The sequence below is a fragment of the Trachemys scripta genome, chromosome 2, assembly GCF_013100865.1.
Source record: "Trachemys scripta elegans isolate TJP31775 chromosome 2, CAS_Tse_1.0, whole genome shotgun sequence".
Lineage (NCBI taxonomy): Eukaryota > Metazoa > Chordata > Testudines > Emydidae > Trachemys > Trachemys scripta.
In genome coordinates this window covers 21,870,963-21,891,426 of record NC_048299.1, presented here as the reverse complement: position 1 = coordinate 21,891,426, position 20,464 = coordinate 21,870,963, and the positions used below count along the sequence as shown (strand labels likewise).

The following is a 20,464-nucleotide window of genomic DNA, read 5'->3' as shown; positions in this document are numbered from 1 at the left end:
GAGAATGTACAGGTAGTGTCCAAGGATCTGCTATTGCACAGCTGTTATCGGTCTATCCTCCCTCCCTCTCCTTGAGGAGACGGTATTAAGGCTGCAGTAGGCTTCATCAACAAGTAGCTCCTCAGCTATGTCAGGACCTGGGATTAGGATTCTTTCTCTCCCAGCCTCCTTACAGAGATACCTAGTGTGGTCTATGTGCAGGGTCCCTGGTTTGAGGCGTAGTGCATTATCTTAGTTGTAAGGCACAGCATGAACTGCATCTGACGCTTGTGGAAACACTGTTTCTGGTAAGTAAGGTGCAGTGCAAGGTAACATTTGTTGTTGTTTTTTAAGTCTCCTGAGTGCATATGCGTGCCTTTAAAATAGTTTGTAAAGATGATTAAAAACTGCCTGATTTCCCCCTTCAAATCACAAAAGTTAAGAATGATAATCCTCTTAATTTCTCTGTGGGGACGATTTTCACATAATCTGCCTTACAGAATACGTTTTGCTTTCTTTGTTCTGTCATCCAGTTGTCAGCTACACAGAACCAAGCTTTTAACACTACCCCTCAGCAGGAATGGCTTCTCTCTCCTGTCTCTGGACTAAGCAGTCAGATGGCAGCAGCGCCATCATTAATTGGCAGGGATGGAGCAGGCCATTTATTTTAATATTTTCTTTGAAGTTTACTAAGTGGAAATGGGGAAGAGAAAAGCCACAAATACACCACGTGTGGGGTTACTGGACAGGTCTCCAGAGCGGACTCAATATATGAGCAGACAGTTAACTTCTGCAATTAGGTGGTGATGTAGAACTCTCCTTCAGGGGCAAACTCACAGGGCTAAGCGGCTGCTGTTGGATACTTTCCCAACAACACAAGTAAGGAGTCCCTGACAGAAAGACAGCGTATCCATGGAAGGTCAGATCTGGTGCTTCAGATCCAATCATGATGGCTTGATAGAAGGTACAGATCTTCTATAACTATCCCTGATTTATACCTCATCTTGCTGTAAAAATGTTCTTCTTTAGGTGTCTAGTCATAATTCAAACCAATCTCTTCTACACCTCTGTAGAGGCCGGGATTGGGGATAAGTATTGTTTTGCTCGCAGAACAGAGGCACTGGCTGATTTGCTGCAATCTCCTGTTCCCGTTAGGGGTTTCTTAAAGATGGGAACTACCTGACTAAACATGTGGCTGGTGCCCTGAAATCCATTCTAGTATGGACTGGGAAGATAATGCATCCATAGTCTTGTTTTTTGGAGAATTTGTAAAAGAAGTGGTGTCTTCCAGTCCTCTCATCTGTGGGGAAAAAATGGTAGCAAGATCACTCTGATGATAGTTACTAATAGAATATACAGCAAGAGCTGGAGAGACTTAAGATTCGAAGCTTTGCATTCTGCATCAGGTAATTTCATGGATGTGAATATTTTATCTAAATAAGATCTAGCTCATAAAACAGTAGAAACCTTACGGAGAAATTTTAGGTTGATTGCAGTACATTTGAGGACCTGCGGGTGCTCAGATAATACAGTGATCAGTGCAAGATGTGAACTTGAATGCAGAAATTCTAGCAGACAAGGTGTTAATTTCTTCCCTGCCAAAGGGAGCAGCATAGATTTTTCTGTAAATGCCAGAATGCTACGAGTTTCCTTAATAGTATTTCCCAAGATGCCATCAAGTTGGCTACCAGCACCATGGTTACTTTGGTTCTAGCCAGAGAGTTTTCCAACTCTGGCTGTGGAGCAGTGACCTCATTGACAAAATGAACCTCATGGCTAGTCCTGTTGCAAGGCTTCGGTATTTTTGCATCTCTGCATGCAGCTGTCACACTCCTCAGCAAATAAAGCTGCAGTCGTTCCTGCCAGCAAAAATATCCCAGAGCACTGATCCTTCTGAATTCTCTCCATCTACAAATCTCCTGTAAAGTACAAACAATTCATGCCACCATCTGTCTGCTTCCCCGGGTCATGTTTCCAACCAGCCTGAAAAGGGTTAATGTTCTAATGATGCCACTGACCTCCTGTACCATCAGAACCTGTGGGAGACAGAAAAACATTTTACCTTCCACATGTGGCCACCATAAGAGAGGACATTTGGATACTTTTTTTAATTAGAAGACCAACTTTATTCAGTTTCTCTCCCACTGTGACTCCCAAACTAATAATGCCATCAGTTCAAGGAGAACTCCCAGAAAGGGTAAGCTTTTGCAAAAGTTAAACACTTCCTGCTCTTAAAGTCTTTGCAAAGCCTGCAAAAATTTACGGGAATGCATTCTAGGTTGTTGTCAGGGGACTGGGTCATAGGCATAGTGGTCACAGCAGAAGTCAGGTCTAATGGTATGAGTCCAAAGGTTAGAGTCGGGGATCAGAGCTGAAGATCAGAACTGAAGTCAGAGTCCGAATGCCATCGCCAAGGGTTGAGACAGAGTCGGAGCCAGGAACTAGAGCCGAGGGTCAGAACCAGATTACCTGGGATCAAGGAAGGCAGGAGCAGGGCTGGTTCCAAGGCAGGAGCAAGGCTGGGACAGGACTGAAAGAAGGCCAGGAGCAGGGTAGGGTCTAGGCTGGAGCAAGACTGGGTGCAGGGCAAGGTCTAGGTTTAGGGTTGCCAACCCTCCCAGTTTCACCAGGAATCTCCTGGAATTGGGTTTTGTCTCCCGGAGGCTACTGAAGCCAAACCAGGAGATTTTAGCCTGCTAAAAGTCTGGTGGCACAGCAGGACTAAGGCAGGGTCCTTGGCTGCCCTAGCTCTGCTCCACTCCCAGATGCGGTCGACACGTCCCTGTGGCCCCTGGGGGAGGGAGGTGTCCAGAGGTCTCCACGGGCTGTCCCCGCCCCAAGCACCAACTCCGGAGCACCCATTGGCCAGGAACTGCGGGGCAGTGCCTGTAGGCAGTCAAGAGGGTATATGCTGTCTCTAATGTTTAAGTTAGAACCCTGGAGAGCTACGCTGGTAGAACCATCAAAATTAAAGATGGAAGTGACCGGTTGTGTTATCTGGTTCATCTTCCTGTCAATACACAGTAACTTCCTACACCATATTGTTCTAGTAACCATCAGCTAGGGCAGGTTCATGGCTTGAGTACACTTAAAGGATACCTATTTTCATATTCCCATGGTGCTGAAGAACCTGTGTGTTTGCGCATCTCAAGTTTGTCCTCAATCCCAGACACTTAAATATCCTGTACCCACCCAATATTTACAAAGATCCTAGTAGTTGTAGCAGCTAGTCTATGTCAACACCAGGACACTCTTTCTGACATTTATTCAATAAGTCACTGTTGCAATTCTCCTGCTTGCTTCTCCACTTTGTGTTTGATAGCCATGGAAAATTGATCAGAACAGGGAGGGAATCTTATATACCAAAACTTCAGTGCATTATGGTTGCCTTACACATGGGAATAGGCACAACCTATGGCTGGGAAAATATGTAGGGAGAAATACTTGCCCCAGGGACATCAGTGGGAGTGTTACCATTGGCTTATTGGGACCAGGATTTCACCTGTAAGGTATAAATTCTACTTTCCCTGTGTAGACAAGGAAAATGACTTTTTAATTAAACCATATTCCTTCTTTTGAATGAAGGCATCTGAATCTGTAGTGTGTGGGTATAGGCATGATTATGACATGAAATAGGCAATGAAAAGCGAAGTGCTTTTTCAAATCGTTTAGATGAAGGATCTTTCAATTTATTATATAATTTAATCAGCCTTCTCTAGAAAGAACTGTGAGAGGGTTGCTTTTGCTTACATTTCATAATGGGGTTACTGATCAGCATGTCCATTCATCTTTAGTATCAGATTTGCTATAGGTGTGGAAAATGCTTCTTATTTGCAATCAGAATATTACATTTCTGTGACATATCTTGAAACAGAGTAAAATTTCTAATGGTCAATCAGACACTACAAAGCTTTGGAAGATTTTTAGGTTGAAAAATTCCTCAAAGTAATAAACAATTTGAAGTATCAGAAGGGTAGCCGCATTAGTCTGTATCCACAAAAACAACGAGAAGTCCAGTGGCACCTTAAAGACTAACAGATTTGTTTGGGCATAAGCTTGCATGGGTAAAAAACCACTTCTTCAGGTGCAAGATGCATCTTCAAGATGCATCTGAAGAAGTGTTTTTTTACCCACGAAAGCTTATGCCCAAACAATTTGAAAGCACTCTTCCTTTTCATAGAGACTGTAACTCCTGGAGGATCTGACAATTTACTTGAAAGGTGCTTTTCACATTCAATGCGATCTGGAAAACAGAACTTTGAGGATAAGAGCTGTGTAGTGCATTGCAGGGCTTTGCTTTTCAAGATGGTACAATTCCCAGTGGGGTACAAACGGTGTAAAGTGCTTTTTGGCTGGTACTGTGACTCAGACATATAAAACGATATTTCGTCTAAAACATGTTAAAAAATAACTTTGAGCTTGAAACCATTTAGCTTCTTGTATTTGAATCTTGATCAACTTGTAAACTACAGATGTGCTGGTTTATTTATGGGCACATGAAATACAACTATGTAGAAAATAATATAATCTCGATGGGTGTAATATCTTTCCCCATATATTGCGAATGAAAAAAAAAAAAAGACAACGACCAGTACACAAATGTGAATGAATACTATGCAATGGAAATATTTGTTTTATCCAGATGGTCTTAAGAAATGTGGTCACAGTACATTAGTTTTGTCTCCATAGTAACACTAGTTTGGCAAGTTTAGTTATTTAGATCTGCACTGCAGTGATCATAACAGTGTAATCCTTATATATGTGCTTTTATTGGGATTGAAAACAGTATTTATGCAATCATTCACTTGAAAGGGCATGCAAATCAAGTGAAGGCAAATTTCCCAAAGCAAGAGATGACAGAGGGGGGCATATTCACTAGACCAGAACAATGACTCCAAAGAGGAATATAAATCATATTCTTATTGAGTTCTGTTTGTATCAACCTGAAACTTAAAAGATTATTTCAGTAACATATTTCATCAGAGGTCAATATGTTTTTTGTATCTGAAAATAATAGCAGACACACAAATTACATTTTATAACTCTAGTGCACATGGCCAAATAGTGTTTATTGTTTCAACTTCGCATTTCATTTTTTATTATTATTATTAAATGAGTATTGACATGGGAAGCACAATGGCAGAGGGCCCATTGATTGGCACATTTAAAACTAAACTGGGTAATGAACTAATAGGGAGCAATCCTGTATCAGCAAAGGGATAGGCTTAGCTGACCTAATAGGCCTTTTTCAGCTCTAATTTCTCAGTTGCTAAGAAAATGTACAGAGGCTGGCAGGGAAATAACCTCAAGCAAACAGCAGAGGAAAATACATTTGTCAGCTGGCTTTAGTGCAATATGATGTCCTGTATGAATTAGTTAGCTATAATGGGCTGATTTGTGCTGTGACTTGCAAGAGGTCCCAATCAAATAAGTTCATTTATTAAGGAACTGTAAATCATTTGCAGAGGACACCCAAATTAATTTGGATCTAATCAGCAGTTTGTGAAATTTAAGATTCAGATAATTTTGGCATGTGGAAGGAAAAGCCAAAAACAATTTGTTTGTTCACTAGAGCTATGTAGATAAATGCCTTAGTAACTCTTTGGCACTGGCTATGGTGAGAACTCACGTACTGCCAATTCCTTTTGTATGTTATATTTCAGTCAGCGTTAGCAAATCATAGCACTGTAAAATTAACTTGATATAGTTTCTAAAACAAAAATTATTTTGCAGCTATTTAGAGCATTTATCAAAGCATTATTTCCTTAATGCTTTGCTACCAGGCAATTCTGGATTATACCAAACATGCATGGGTGACATCTGTCCATTGCTGTTATTATATATGTTGTCTGTCAGTATTTAAAACCAATAATTGTGGTTACTCTGAGCATGCTCAGACTGCAGCTTAATTGGAGGTGGGTTTGAAATGTTTGGAGCAGGAGAAGACTCAGAACTGAGTTAGCAAGCTTTGATGAAGGCCAATATTTTAATTAAAAGCAGATGTGTTTTCATTACCAGCTACAAAGTGAATGAGTCAGATATGACTGTCTCTTGCCTCTTTATTGATTTGTAAAAGCCTTATAATATTCTTTGTCAAAACTAACTTACATCAACAGCAGTATGCATATTTTGTCTACTGTATGTTCAACATTTTTTAACAAATATAGAGCAAATTTTAGTGTATGAAACAATGTGCATTCATTTCTCCCCCAAGATCATCAACTTGCTTTACATTCAAATGATAAGTTCTTAGTTATTTTTAAGGTTGTTTTAACAAGAGAGTCCTGTAACATGAACAGATGAATACTTAATGCGTCATTTCACTCTGTCACATCAGATACACTGGCCAGAGCCCTTATTTAATATCTGAGAACATTGGAATAGGCATCATATGCCCTACAAAGGGACAGCTATGTGGTCTGTATGAACTTAGTTTTCCATTAATCATTGCAAATGCCTCTAAAACTAAGATCCTAAGCATGCAAAGGACTTGCCTGAGGAATGGTGAGGAATGCTTATTACTACTGTACTGAATTTGTTGTAAGGAGAGCACTGGTTTTTTTCCTGGTAATTTGCTTTATTAGAAGTTATTATTTAATGTAAATTAGTACCGTTTCTGGTTCATTGGTTCTAATTTTGAGAATCTCACTCTGGAATTTGTGCTGATAAATTTTCTTTGTGATCGTATTGAGGGCTTATGTTTACAATATAACATATCACAAATTATTTACAAATAATGTTAAGGCTAGAATTAAGCCAGGAAAAAGATTGCTAAAAGAGATGTGCTGTTCTCAGTATACCTCATTGTACCTAGATGTTGCAGTACATACACATAGTAAAATATCTTCCACACTTTGGAGAATCCATTAAACTAGTCATTTGTGTGTAGGTATTGAAAGAATCAGTATCAACTTAAAAATCACATTTGGTCTAACATATTTTTACATACTATTATTCCAAGTAAAACCTATGATTACTGTAACTGAAAAAGTTTAGGGCAATTTTTTCCCCCTGTTTTTCATTATTATCATTATTATTATTATTATTTTGCTTTGTGCATTTCTCAGCACTTTGGTAAAATTTTCAAAAGCACCTAAGTGACTTAGAGCCCTATGTATCTTAGCTGCTTTTGAAAATGTTATCCTTTGTGTATAGTATAGTCAGTTTTGCCATTTCCCCTGAAATCAGTTACCTTTGGTTTTGGGGTGGGTCTTTTGACCATCAAAAAAAAAGAAAGGAAAAATATTTTTTAAATGAGATTATAAAACCACAAAAATTGGCAGGTTAATTTAGCAATGTGTGTATAACTCAGATTAACTCAGCGATGCGTGTATTACCTCACACAACTGCTGGAAAATTGTAAAAAAACTGATCCCGTTTTAGGTTGATGGTGTCCCTTTAGAGGCATGTGATCTAACTGACGTCAGCTTGCAAATTAAATTTCTTAACATTATTTGAAACAAAGCTCTTTAACTTCTAATGGAGAGGACTTCTGATGAATTGATATATTCCATTTTAATCAGTAACATTTTAGAAATTACTGAGTACTAATAATTGAGTTTATCATTGTAGATTGATATAGTTCTAACAAATCTATACAAAAACATACATTTGATTGCTTGTATGTTTATTTATATGAAACTTATTACTAAATCATAACATCAAGGTCATAGATCAAATCTAAAATGTTTTTCCCCCTAATTTAAGGAAAATTAATTTTTTAGTGACCCATGCTATGACTGTCAAATTCTGATAGTCTAAGAGGAGTTAAGGTAAATTCTTTTTACTTTCATTTAGCATGTTCAAATTATATGTGTGTGTTTTTATGTTATTTCCTTTTATAGCAGTACAATTTTTGGTTGTAAAAGTAGCACCTCAGAATATATAATGTGGCACTATGTGAATATGTTTTTGACTTTTGAATACTGCCAAAAAATCCCATTCACTTTCTTAAGTCTTAAAAATTATTAAAAAACAAAAAAGAACAATAATTAGCAATGATTGACTTGAATAAGGCATATACATATTCTCAAACAGCAGTATTAGCCTGGTATATAAATAGCCCAGTATATCAAATAGATATTAATTTATTTTAAAGCTCCTATACCTTAGGTGATTTTTACAGAAATTAAACTGTGCAGTTGCAAAAAATAAATATAATACAAACAACTTCTCATTAAAAAAACATACAATACTTGCTCTCCATAATGATGTCAGTAGGATACCCCAACTTGACCACTTTCCTGCCCTTTAGCACTCAGCCTCTCATCCCCCAAACATCTCAAAAAAGCTTTGGACATCATATTGCAGGTTAAATCAGAATGGTAGAAAAAGGTCCCTGGTCTAGAAGACATTTGAATAGGCATAAGATATGCAACTGTGCACAAACTGTCTTCAGTAGTACTACACAGTAGTAATTATGTAGGACTGACATCATCAGTACACTAGTATGCTCTGATTTTATATTTCACCCCTATCCCAGTAACAAAGGCTGATAATGGGATCTTAACAAGAAATCTAATTATCAGAGTTTCTTTTGATGAGATTTATTTTTAACAGAAAAATGAATTGTTTAAATGTAGCCTCTGATTTGTTGGCTCTTCTGGAAAAAAAAAAGTCTGAATGCTGCAGTAGGTTAACTAGGAATGAGAAGTTTTTATAACTGGACGTGTAATTTAACATTCCATACCAATGTAGCCACATAGCATGTCAGTCTAAATCTAATTTGGACTCTTTTATCTCTGTCTTAGAGAAGCACATGCTCTTGAACATACAGAAATGGGTATAATCGGACATAGGAGGAGAGATTGGGCCAAGGTAAAAAAAAGAATATGTAACTCAGTTTTACAGCAGTTAAGCCAACCTGCTAAACTTCTACTTGATATGGGAGAAATATATTAGTTTCTAACACCTTTAAATGTTCTGACATGTCATATCTAATCACATGAGGCAAAGTAATGCTGCACAATAGAATACCAGCCCTAGCAACAAGCAAGAACATTTTCTGTGCTGTGTTGATAATGTACTATCAATTTGGCTGGCAGATATATTCAGCCTCAGTTGACAGCAGTTATCTGAAACAGTGAGAACTGATAAATGCATTGAATTGTTCATAAATTTTTGGCATTTGAAAGTATGTTGAGATATTTTTAGTAACAGAATAGCGAGTCAAAATAGTCAATAGCAAAGACCAGTTTGATTCTGCAAAACACCTATGAGGCCTGGTCTATACTACCCGCCTGAATCGGCGGGTAGAAATCGACCTCTCGGGGATCGATTTATCGCGTCCCGTTGGGACGCGACAATCGATCCCCGAATCGGCGCTCTAACTCCACCAGCGGAGGTGGTAGTAAGCGCCGCCGACAAAAAGCGGCAGAAGTCGATTTTGCCGCCGTCCTCACAACGGGGTAAGTCGGCTGTAATACCTCGAATTCAGCTACGCTATTCACGTAGCTGAATTTGCGTATCTTAAATCGACTCCCCGCTGTAGTGTAGATGTACCCTGAGTTAAAGGAGTAATTGATTAATTGATGAGAAGGGACAGAGGCCCTCATTTAGCAAAACACTTACGCAGATTCCTCATTTTAAGCATGTGGATAGTCCTATTATATTGAGGCCTGGTCTACATTACACAGTTAGGTCTGCGAAAGGCAGCTTACATTGACCTAATTATGTCACTGTACACACTACAGCCTTGTCCTGCCGATGTAAGTGCTCTACTACACTGACATAATAACTCCGCCTTTCCGGATGGCGTAGGGCTTATGTCTGTGCAGTTAGGGCAACGCAGAGTCTCTGTAGACACTGTGTTACTTACATTGGCCGGAGCCCTGGAATGGACAAGAAAGCTGGCCAATTCCCTTGGCTCCCCGCTTCCAGCCGGGCTGTGTCTGTCTGGCTCCCCACTAAGGGAGCTGAAAAGCCAGGGCTGCTGCACCCTGCTCCTAGCAGGGAGGTGAGAAGCTTAAGCAGCTGGCCCCCACTCCTAGCAGGGAATGGGGAGGCCAGAAGTCTAGGGGGGGTAGCTGGGTTCCTCGTGGGGAGATGCACCCTCCTCCCCACTTCCCCAACTGCCTTTCTTCAGTCAGCAGAAGCGCTCATGGTGAGGATGCGCACCACCAACAGAGAGAGGTGGTGGCTACTGTGGTGGCTGTAAGTTGGCCTCACAGAGGTTGACTTAAGTCTATGTAGTGCAGACGTGCCCTTAATTGTTATCAACAAAGATTGAACGTATCTGCCAGCCAAGCTGGTAAATTGTATTTAACGGAACTACTATGTGCTTAAAGATAGTCACGGCCTTAAGTATCTTGCTGCATTGGGGCCAGAGCATGCTGGGGTTGGGCATATTGCCTCTTCTCAGAATAACTGTCTTGAAGTACATGCATGTTACTTTTAAAACACTCCAAAGTAAGCTTTGCCTTCCCACACATCTTCTCACCTCTCTCTCTCTCATGTTGACCAAGATTGTAACTAATTTGGTATTTTAGTACAACTGCATGGACTTTGGTTTTGTGAGCCACATAGCCTTGGCTTTAGAGTACAGCCATCAGAATATATATTTAAACATTTGTTTCTATTTTTATTTCCTACATTAAATTTCCAGCTGCTTCAGCTGAAAGCTGTATAGAGAGTTCTGTCTCTCTGCCTATACTTCTACTGGGGGTAGTTGGTGTTAAGTTGCTTCCAGAGCTGTTCTGTAAGGCTAAGTCTACACTGGACATTAAGCCTGGGTCTGTGGGACCTGGGCTTGAGGATGCTTTGGGTTAACAATTGCTGGACCCAGGTCTCACAACTGTGCCAAGGCGTCCATATTGTTCTATGCAGACCTCCTGACTCGGGTCTGTGGCTTAACCTGTGTCCACACTGCAGAATGACAGGGCTTGGACCCAAATCATAATGGAACTTGGGCTCTGAGCAATCCTCCTAGCAGAGTCTTAGGATCTGAGACCATAATGCTTGCTGACCCGAGTCAGACTGATTTGTATGTGAACAGAAAGGTGGCTTGGGCTGAAACCTGAGTCAGAACATGGGCTTAGTGTGCAGTGTAGATATAACCTAAATGGGTTAAGGGCATTCGGCATCTTGCATCATCATTTCCTAAACTAGATAAAAGAGAGCAAGGAATGACAAATTAAAGTGGCAGGGAGATAGGAAAAATAAGGATTGTAGAGTACAAGAGCAAGAGAGATGCTTTTGGTACTTAAATATTTTGTTGATTTTTTTAAATAAAAAAAAAAGTGCTTTTTTAACATTAGCTAATGTTTCTCTGTTTCTCTATGACCAGTCCATGGACTGGCGCTGGTCCCTGAGCTCTCCCTGACACAGTTTAGGAAGGCAACAAGCTGGTCCCAGATATCAAAAAGGTTGAGAAACACTGAGCTAATGTATTCCTGAATCTTTAGGGGAGAAAATATGCAGATGCTTTCACAGAACTCTCAGCTGGACTTCTGGCTGCTCATTTTGTATGCACATCTCACGGTTCCTCTTCTAATAAACTTACTTTCACAGTAATTTTCTCAGACAATGTTCTACATTTGGGACCATATTCTCTGCTGCTTTTCCAGCCTAGAACTGGAAAACTGCTCTAAAGAGGCAACTAGGAATTCCCCTAAAGTACAGAGCGTATGTGTTCACCCCGTCATTGACCAATTGAGAGATTTTTAGGGGATGCCACTCACATTATTTAGAGCATTTCTTAATTGAGTAAATTGACTGCTTGCTGTAGTTGAGCATTTAGTCCTTGGACTCCAGTCATGGTTCATCTGTTACTGTAGATCATGTTTGCAAAACTTAAAAATAACTCAGACCCTGATTATAGTTTTTTTAAATACAGAAGCAAGTTAGCATTCAGCATCAGAAACGGCCAGTTTTCCTTGAGAATCTTTTTTCACCAAGAACCTAAATCAACTTTATAATTTAGTCATGAAAATAAGGATACCACTTTTGAAATCAACAAGCTGTAATTTATTAGCATTTTGGATAGATTTTAATCCCTGTTAATTACCATGTTACTACTTTGATTTGGGCTGATTTTATGTGCTTTCAGGACTCAATGTGTAGCATGGAATACTGCTTAATGTCTTATGTTCATAAAGAGACACATGGTGTACTTGGAGTTGTTTCAGAGAATCATTTTAAAATTTGAATTTTATACATATGTTTATTGAAGTCTGTGTAGCATGTGTGTATGTGACGCACATGCATTAAGACACAAAAAGATCCTTTGTACCTCCACAATTTAAGGCTACATCTACACTACAGGGGGGGGGGTCAATTTAAGATACGCAAATTCAGCTACGTGAATAGTGTAGCTGAATTCGACGTATCGCAGCCGACTTACCCCGCTGTGAGGACGGCGGCAAAATCAACCTCTGCGGCTTCCCGTCGACGGCGCTTACTCCCACCTCCGCTGGTGGAGTAAGAGCGTCGATTCGGGGATCGATTGTCGCGTCCCGATGGGACGCGATAAATCGATCCCCGAGAGGTCAATTTCTACCCGCCGATTCAGGCGGGTAGTGTAGACCTAGCCTAAGTGCGTTATGCCATTGTGAGTACTCTTTTTCCTCTGTTTCCCAGGAATGCTATCTCTTTTTTCATGGATAGAAATTGTTTACTTTTTTTCTTTGAAAGAATAAAGACCGAGAACATGACCCTGATCAGTCATGAGGTGGATAGTTGTATGGCACTTTGATTTAATCCAGTTTAATTTAAAATGCATGGAACAACTTTTTTAAATGAAGTGTACCATATTACTAGTCATTTAAAGGTAATTAGGCTGGCTGTGATCAGAACCAAAAATATTATTAATAATGCACTGGGAAAATGAGATGACCAACCCCAAAGTACTAAGGGAAGGCTATGAAGTCACAGAGTGTGTACTTATCTGGTGAACAGTCTCGGGGATATACAAACAACCTCTGTTTAACTCTTATGTTAGGAAGTCTGTCTATATTTGGACAAACTGGAGAAATGGTCTGAAGTAAATAGGATGAAATTCAATAAGGACAAATGCAAAGTACTCCATTTAGGAAGGAACAGTCAGTTGTACACATATAAAATGGGAAATGACTGCCTAGGAAAGAGTACTGCGGAAAGGGATCTGGGGGTCATAATGGACTACAAGCTAAATATGAGTCAACAGTACAATGCTGTTGCAAAAAAAGCGAACATCATTCTGGGATGCATTAGCAGGAGTGTTGTAAGCAAGACACGAGAAGTAACTCTTCCGTTCTACTCTGTGCTGATTAGGCTCAACTGGAGTATTGTGTCCAGTTCTGGACGCCACATCCAGGAAAGATGTGGACAAATCCAGAGAAGAGCAACAAAAATGATTAACAGTCTAGAAAACATGACCTGTGAGGGAAGATTGAAAAAATTGGCTTTGTTCAGTTTGGAAAAGGAAGACTGAGGGGGGACATGAGAACAGTTTTCAAGTACCTAAAAGGTTGTTACGAGAAGGAGGGAGAGAAATTGTTTCTCTTAACCTCTGAGGATAGGACAAGAAGCAATGGGCTTAAATTGCAGCAAGGGAGGTTTAGGTTGGACATTAGGCAAAACTTCCTAACTGTCCGGGTGGTTAAGCACTGGAATAAATTGTCTAAGAAGGTTGTGGAATCTCCATCATTGGGGATTTTTAAGAGCAGGTTAGAAACACACCTGTCAGGGATGGTCTAGATAATACTTAGTCCTGCCATGAGACAGGGGACTGGACTAGATGACCCCTCAAGGTCCCTTCCAGTCCTATGATTCTATTTTAAAATATATTTTTGCTTAAAGTTGTGAGTTGGTAGTGGTCTCACGGATTGCATCGAATCACATTGAATAACAGTAACATCAAATCTATCAAATCCATTCACTAGAGAAGACGTGCAAAAGGCCATAAAACTCACCAAACCTGGAAGGCTGCAGTCTCAGATGCATCTTCCCAGAATTTCTGAAAAACCTATGTCAGAATGGCCATGACTGGCTGACGTGCTTCTTTAGCAGCATACATGCTCTGGCCAAACGGTGAAGGCACGGCAACAGGCAAAGGTCACACCATCCTAAAACCAGGGAAACCGAAGATCTGAAAAACTACCAGCTGATACAGTTACTATGCATAAAGGCTGGATTTTAAACCCCTCCCCGCAAAAAGCTAATGCGTTTTTTGTACCAGAGTTAGCACCCACTGTATTTTTTTCACCTGATTTTTTCACTTCCTTCTCTTCTACAGTATCTGCTCCCCAGAGTCAACCACCTACTCCTACTTCATTTGTGTAATTCTGTGGTTCTGTGATTCTTTTTTGTAACTTCCTTTTTCCCCTTTGGCATCTGCCTTCTCTTCTATCTCTTCATTATTCTTTCTTTCTTTCCCTCTGACATCCTCTTATCCTTTTTGTTGGTCCCAGCTGAATATCCACAAGTTCATTTTAAGCTGCAGAAATTTTATATTTTTAAGTGTGGTCCTATCATCCTCCACCCATGTGCAGACTGTTTTGCTGCAGACCTGGCCCCTGTGAATAGCCTCTGAAATACCCCTTGATTTATATCTGGAACTCCCTGTGCACCAAGCAGAGAAGAAACCTTTTACTTTGCACTTTTCTTTTTGACAAACAGCTTGAGCTCAGTTTTTTAATATCAAAAGAAACTACATTGCAAAAAAGAAAAAAAAAAAGAAAAAATATGGCAAGCAACTCAGAGCCCAAGGGGATAACTGAAAAACTCTTTTAACATTTGTAAAAAACGTGGCAAACTAAGATGTGAACTGATCAGCATGATCGGAGTCCAAATGCAAGGTAATGCACAGTAAACGTATTGCAGTACAAGGTATTGAAGTGAACTGGACAGGGAAAGTGATTAATATATGGAATTGTACAAATCTCCTTCCATTATTGACTTTACTGTTGTTCATGCAAAATATACAACTATGATTGTGAAGTAGTGTAACCAAGACTTTAACCACAAAATCATTTTTCCTTAGCTATTCCTGTAAGCTCAGAACAGCAGACACAATTACTTGCAAAATCAAGGTGATAGATTTTTCCTTGCAGGCAGAGTCTTCTAGATAATGAAACTGTAACATAAGGTGTTTCAATTTTATTTACAACACTTCTGTGTTAATGTGTTTTAATATGCCAAGATTCTTCAGTTCACGTTCTTATGCTTTTAAAAAAGTGTAATGGAATGTGTATTTTTATAAATAAATAAATAAAATATAAAAACTACATTTGAACTGAGGATTTCCTGGAAAATACACACTTTGTGATCACTTGTTCCAAGTTTCTCTTCTGTTCTGACATTCTCTGTTAGTTCCTCTTTATTGGTATAGCTAAGAAGGTTGGACCATCCTCTTGTTGGAGTTTCCACATCTTATATCAAAAAGCTGTCTTCTATGTAATATAGCAATCTCTTTGATGTGATTTGGGCTTTGATGTGAGTAGTTGAAGAGATATGAGTAGCTAAACACTCCTGTGAGAACAATAGGCTCTGAGTGTGAATAGTTACCGGAATATTTGGTTCTTGTTCTCCTCCAGTCAAAGCAGCCTGTACCAAATGGGATGCTCACTTGCCAAAAATCACCTCCTCTGTTTTAAAATACAAATATATAAAATGGTAGAAAAACCTGTATCCTGTATTATTTGAGAAATAATATGAGATCGTGAAATTGAAGGCTGTATTATGAAACATACTTAAAGGGAGCAGAGTTAAGGTTACACTGACAACCTCAGCCCTGATCTTTAACTGCAGGTGAGTAGCCCTTGGCATAAGTCAAAAGAGGGCTGCAAAAGACTTGGGATAGCTATGCATCAGGCTTGCACAGATAAGAGCGGCCAAAGGAAGTTTTGTTTTATGCTGTCAGTGACCGGCTCAGGGAGTGCTAGGGCAGCCTGGGATTGCTGGACATAGGGATGCTCAGGTCATACCATTTACTCTAGCCATGCCCCTTACGCCAATGCACAGGATGGCATAAGAGGCACAACCCAAGGATGACTAAACTGAAGCAGTTCAAAAGGAAGAGAAAATGGGACATTTAGCGTTGTCATTTCCTATCTTTTGAATGCTTAACAAAATTGTTCTAACTTACGTCTGATTCTCCTCTCATTTACACCAGAGGAAGGGCTTGTCTACACTTGAAATGCTACAATGGCATAGAAGTAGCATTGTAGCTGTGCCACTGTAGCACTTCAGTGCAGACACTACCTACACCGGCGGGGTGGGGGTCTCCTGTCAGAGTAGGTAATTCCCCTTTCCGAGAAGAAGTAGAATTCTTCTGTCGACCTAGCACGGTCTACACCAGGAGTTAGGTTGGCTTAACTACGTCTCTCACGGGTGTGGGTTTTTCACACCCCTGATTAATATAGCTGGGTCGACCTAACTTTTAGTGTAGACACAGGCCTAAATCAGAAGTAACCCCTTGTAGGTAAATGGAATGTCACCAATGTACAACTGGTGTAAGTGAGACTAAAACCAGACCTGTAGTCTTTGTAGAGGAAAAGCATTTTAAAAAACCCTCTACTTATAAAGCAAGTTTTTTTTTTTTAATTTCTGAATACCCTTTACATTTTTAGCAAAAGTTAAATTGGATCTCTGGATTTTACCTGTAGAGAATGGATATGGATTCTGACTTCATGACCTTTGTAGGACTAGTGCAAATGGCCACTGACTTCAGATAATTTGACATAATTTAACTTGTTAGTGCATGTCAATCAGTCAAAAGAAAGGGACATCCTTCTATCAGTGATAAATTGGTTTTTGGTATTTATTTACTGTTAATTACATGGAAGATGATGAATGGCATTTAGGGTAGCAATGTAAAAAAACTAGCTTCATAACATATTCCCATATTCCAGTGGTCACCATTATAAAGTTAACCCTTACCAACAGATGCTATGATATTTCCTATAGATAGTTATTTTCTAAGTATAGAAAATGTATTGGTAAATTCTGTGACCTCTTCCAACTCTCCCGTTCCTTCCTCCCTACCCCCTGCCGCCCCAGTGCCTTTTTCTATCTGGGTTGGAAGTGATCAGTATGTATCCAGGTTCCAGCAGGATTGTGTGTGTGGGGGGGTGTTTGTTCCTTAGACATCTGGCCATGCCCTCTTGCATTCAAGGAATGATGCTGGGCATGCTTAGCAAGGCCCTCCACCCGCATGCATGGGATGCTGGGTCACTATATTGCCTGGATTCTGCACGCATGTCCTGAGAGGCTGAGGAGAAAGAGGCCATCCCATGCTACAGAATGGAAGTTTTACTTAAAAGTGTGTAAACGGCTGGGATTGATTTTTATATGTGTGTTTTATTGTCTTGTGTAATCTCTGATCAGAGGTAGTTCCTGTTCCCTTATACACAATGGTTTACAGTCACGTTCCTTTTGGGAAAGTATAATTTTCTGCATGTTGTCAAATATTTGGTCTCATAGCATTTCAGTGAAAAGTACCTACAACATCTTGGTTAAAACATTTCAGGCATATAAAAAAAAATCCCATGAAGGTCTTGTCTGCCAAAGATTGTACGGTGACATGCTTGAGTTTGCATGATCTGTCTTGTTTGTAGAATGAGACATTTTGCATTGATGTCTTAGCCTTTACAGTTGAGGTCTATATATGGCCCATTCATTTTCCATCAGTACAATGTTAGTGGGTCCCTGGAGTTCTCTTTATTGTTGGTAGATGTTTACCATTGTCTGTGCAGGATGAAATAATGCCTGACTTTATTATGTTTCAGTTGACTATTTCCTTCAACACTGCCTCTCTGTAATTATGCTTTCTTTTAATACTGTTAATATAGTTAATGCTCAGATCTGCCTATATTTAAGATGTATTTACGCACAAAATATACATAGTATAAATTATGATCCATTTTCTCAGAAGAAAAATATAAAAAGAAAACAAACATAAGCCCCCTCTGACCTTAAATTACATAAATAAACATATATAGTGGAGTGGGGATAAATAGTTTTGAAGTCTGATTGATAGTTATGTGCACATTCCAGCAATGGAACAAAACCCCCTAAAGTGATAATCTCCATTACATCCTTTTGTACATTCATGTGTCGTTAAATTGCCATGCATTATACTTAGTTTCCTAATTTTCATAGGCTTTGTTTATAATTCTAATTCCCTACTAGTGAATATTAAAAAAGATCCTGCATTAAGTCTAAACGATCTGCTGTATAAACTAATTGGATTGCTTAGGTTTTTACCTTTCCTAGGGCATTTTGCATAGTTACATGATTAAGAATTAGTTGCTCACTAGGAGATAAACTGCTAATTGCTCCCAGTAAACCTATTTAATAAAATGTTCTTTTCCAATTCATGAAATTAAGAGATTGATTTGGTAATTGAGATGGGCAGCTATAGCTGAATATATGTGCAGTTTGGTATTACAGTTTTTAACCTTTAGGTAATTCTTGTAGGAATAAATTGTATTGCTGGAGTACAGCAAATGACTTACGTGTGCCTTGCTAACATATCCAGATTTTATTCTCAACCCTGCAGATTGGGAGACAATAGGAGGAAACAAGGACCAATAATGGTTATGCACACGATTTTGCAAAGGGTCTGCTTAAAGAGGAGATGGCCTGCTCCCAAAACAATTTGTGCAGAGTTGGGGACGACAAAATACATGAGTCATCCCAAACTGGACTTGGGAACGAGATGTATTGAAAATCTGTCACCATGGATGGGAATGGGTGGGCTTTTGAGGAAGACAAAAAATGGCAAATTATCAAAATAGAGAGAAAAATCACACTGCTGCTCCGTATTGCACCTGGCTACAGCAACCCCCAAGGAACTCTTGCAACAGTCAGAATTGAGGACATTTTGGCCACACCCCCATTCCCTCAGCCATGCTTTTGACTCTGTGGTCTGCAAATGGTGACGTACAGCAGCTATGCCAGCTCTGTGCCGTTGGGGAATTCCTCTACTCAGGAGGACTCCTTAGTTGGTCATTGCAGGCTTTAAATCTTCTTTGTGTTTCCAGAACAGTACAAAGCAAACTTAAACGGGCCGAAGGTTTTGGCCCCAATGTATATAATCTAAACACTGTATTAAAAAATGCTTTACACATTTACCAGTGCACTGCTGTGGCCACCTTTACAGTGTAACAAAGGTGCTGTTTAACAGCACAGGTTAACACTAAGCAATGGTTCAGGACCAAAATTGAAGAATGATCCATTTGACTGAAAATCAGGCCATAAAGGGTAAAGTACTGCAAATGATACAAGGAGAAATCTTGGCCATAGTGAAGCGACTGGGAGTTTTGCTGTTGATTTAGATAGGGCCAGAATTTCACTCATAATATTTTTATTTGACGGTTCATGTTTGGTTCACTGCCACACTTTTATTCCAATATAGAATGTCTATTAAGTTCATACTTGTTAATCCCTGATGCACGTATTCTTTAAACATTTATGGATGTTCTTTGAGTTTTTATGGATCATCTTCAATAGAGAGTAAGGCTGTTGTATGTTTGATGAACCAATTTAAAATATAATGTGCTATCACTCATAAGCAATGCTTGTCTTCTGAATAAAACTTTAGAGAGGAAGAACCCCACTTCACTGGTAGCTGATATATCAGTGTCGCTGTTTTGACGGGTTTCTAAGGTATTTTCCCTTATTGAACGTTTTAATTTGGGTGGTTCCATTTCAGCTAATTTTTGATAATGTACCTTGTAGAAACAATCACTTTAAATGAATTACCAAAGATAAACATTAATGAACATGTATTTATTATTTCTTCTTCTTCTTCCCCTTCCCTGTTTACTGCTGCTCATTTCCCACTTGGGTATATTTAATGACTTTCTATTTCTGTAAAGACAGAAAAGGCATAAACACACACTGTGGATTGCCTGTAGGATGTCAGAAACCCCATAGAGGGGATTAACACTACAAACTTAAAAGTTCAAACTCTTCCATTTGCTACTGGTGTGAAATCGCCTTCTCTTCTGTATCTGTTTCCATATTCCATTAACTGTGGCTCTCAAAGGTGAAGGCAACAAAAAAGGAGTGTTTGCCACTTTGATTCTTTATATTGGGATTGGCAAAACTCTGAACAAGTAGAATAGCACCTAAATTATCACCTTCATCCCAGCTATAGAGGATGGTGATCTTTTTCAAATGGCTTTGCTGCCCAGACATACATTAAGTATTCTTTGCTTTGATGCCCTAAAACAAAAGTATGCCCTTTTTGTACCCTTGGGCTACATATTCAAAAACTGCATAGAATAGGTCATTCAAAATCTGTTTCACTTGAAGCCAAATTAACTGCTTTGTTTTCAGTGATCTTAACTAGAGTAGCAGAATGTCTTCACTGTTAATACAGATTAAATAATTAGCTCATCCCGATGCCTAGGTTTGTCTTAAAATCATGGATCTGACTGAATATGCCTTCCACTGGAGAAATTCAGATATTTGATTGTAGATTAATTTTCTGTTTCTCCTATAATGGATTAATTTGAAAGGTAAATATTAATGTCAAATTGGCAAATTGTGGGAAGCAAAT

The 20,464-nt window shown here is 39.3% G+C and overlaps 1 protein-coding gene across 11 annotated transcripts in view; it reads left to right on the top strand.

Annotated features, from left to right (window-relative positions):
- DIP2C (disco interacting protein 2 homolog C) overlaps window positions 1-20,464 on the top strand; it is a 460,741-nt gene that overhangs the window by 197,974 nt on the left and 242,303 nt on the right. The window contains exons 1-2 of one of the 11 annotated variants that reach the window (XM_034760044.1): window positions 6,378-6,483; window positions 8,730-8,796. The exons of 8 other annotated variants lie outside the window; for them this stretch is intronic. Coding sequence is in view for 1 of the 3 variants with exons in the window: in XM_034760041.1 (XP_034615932.1) it covers window positions 6,459-6,483 (25 nt within the window). In the remaining 2 variants the exon portion in view is untranslated. Of the gene's footprint in view, window positions 1-6,360; window positions 6,484-8,729; window positions 8,797-20,464 lie in introns of those variants that run through there. 2 more of the 11 variants (XM_034760045.1, XM_034760041.1) reach the window with 2 other exon arrangements.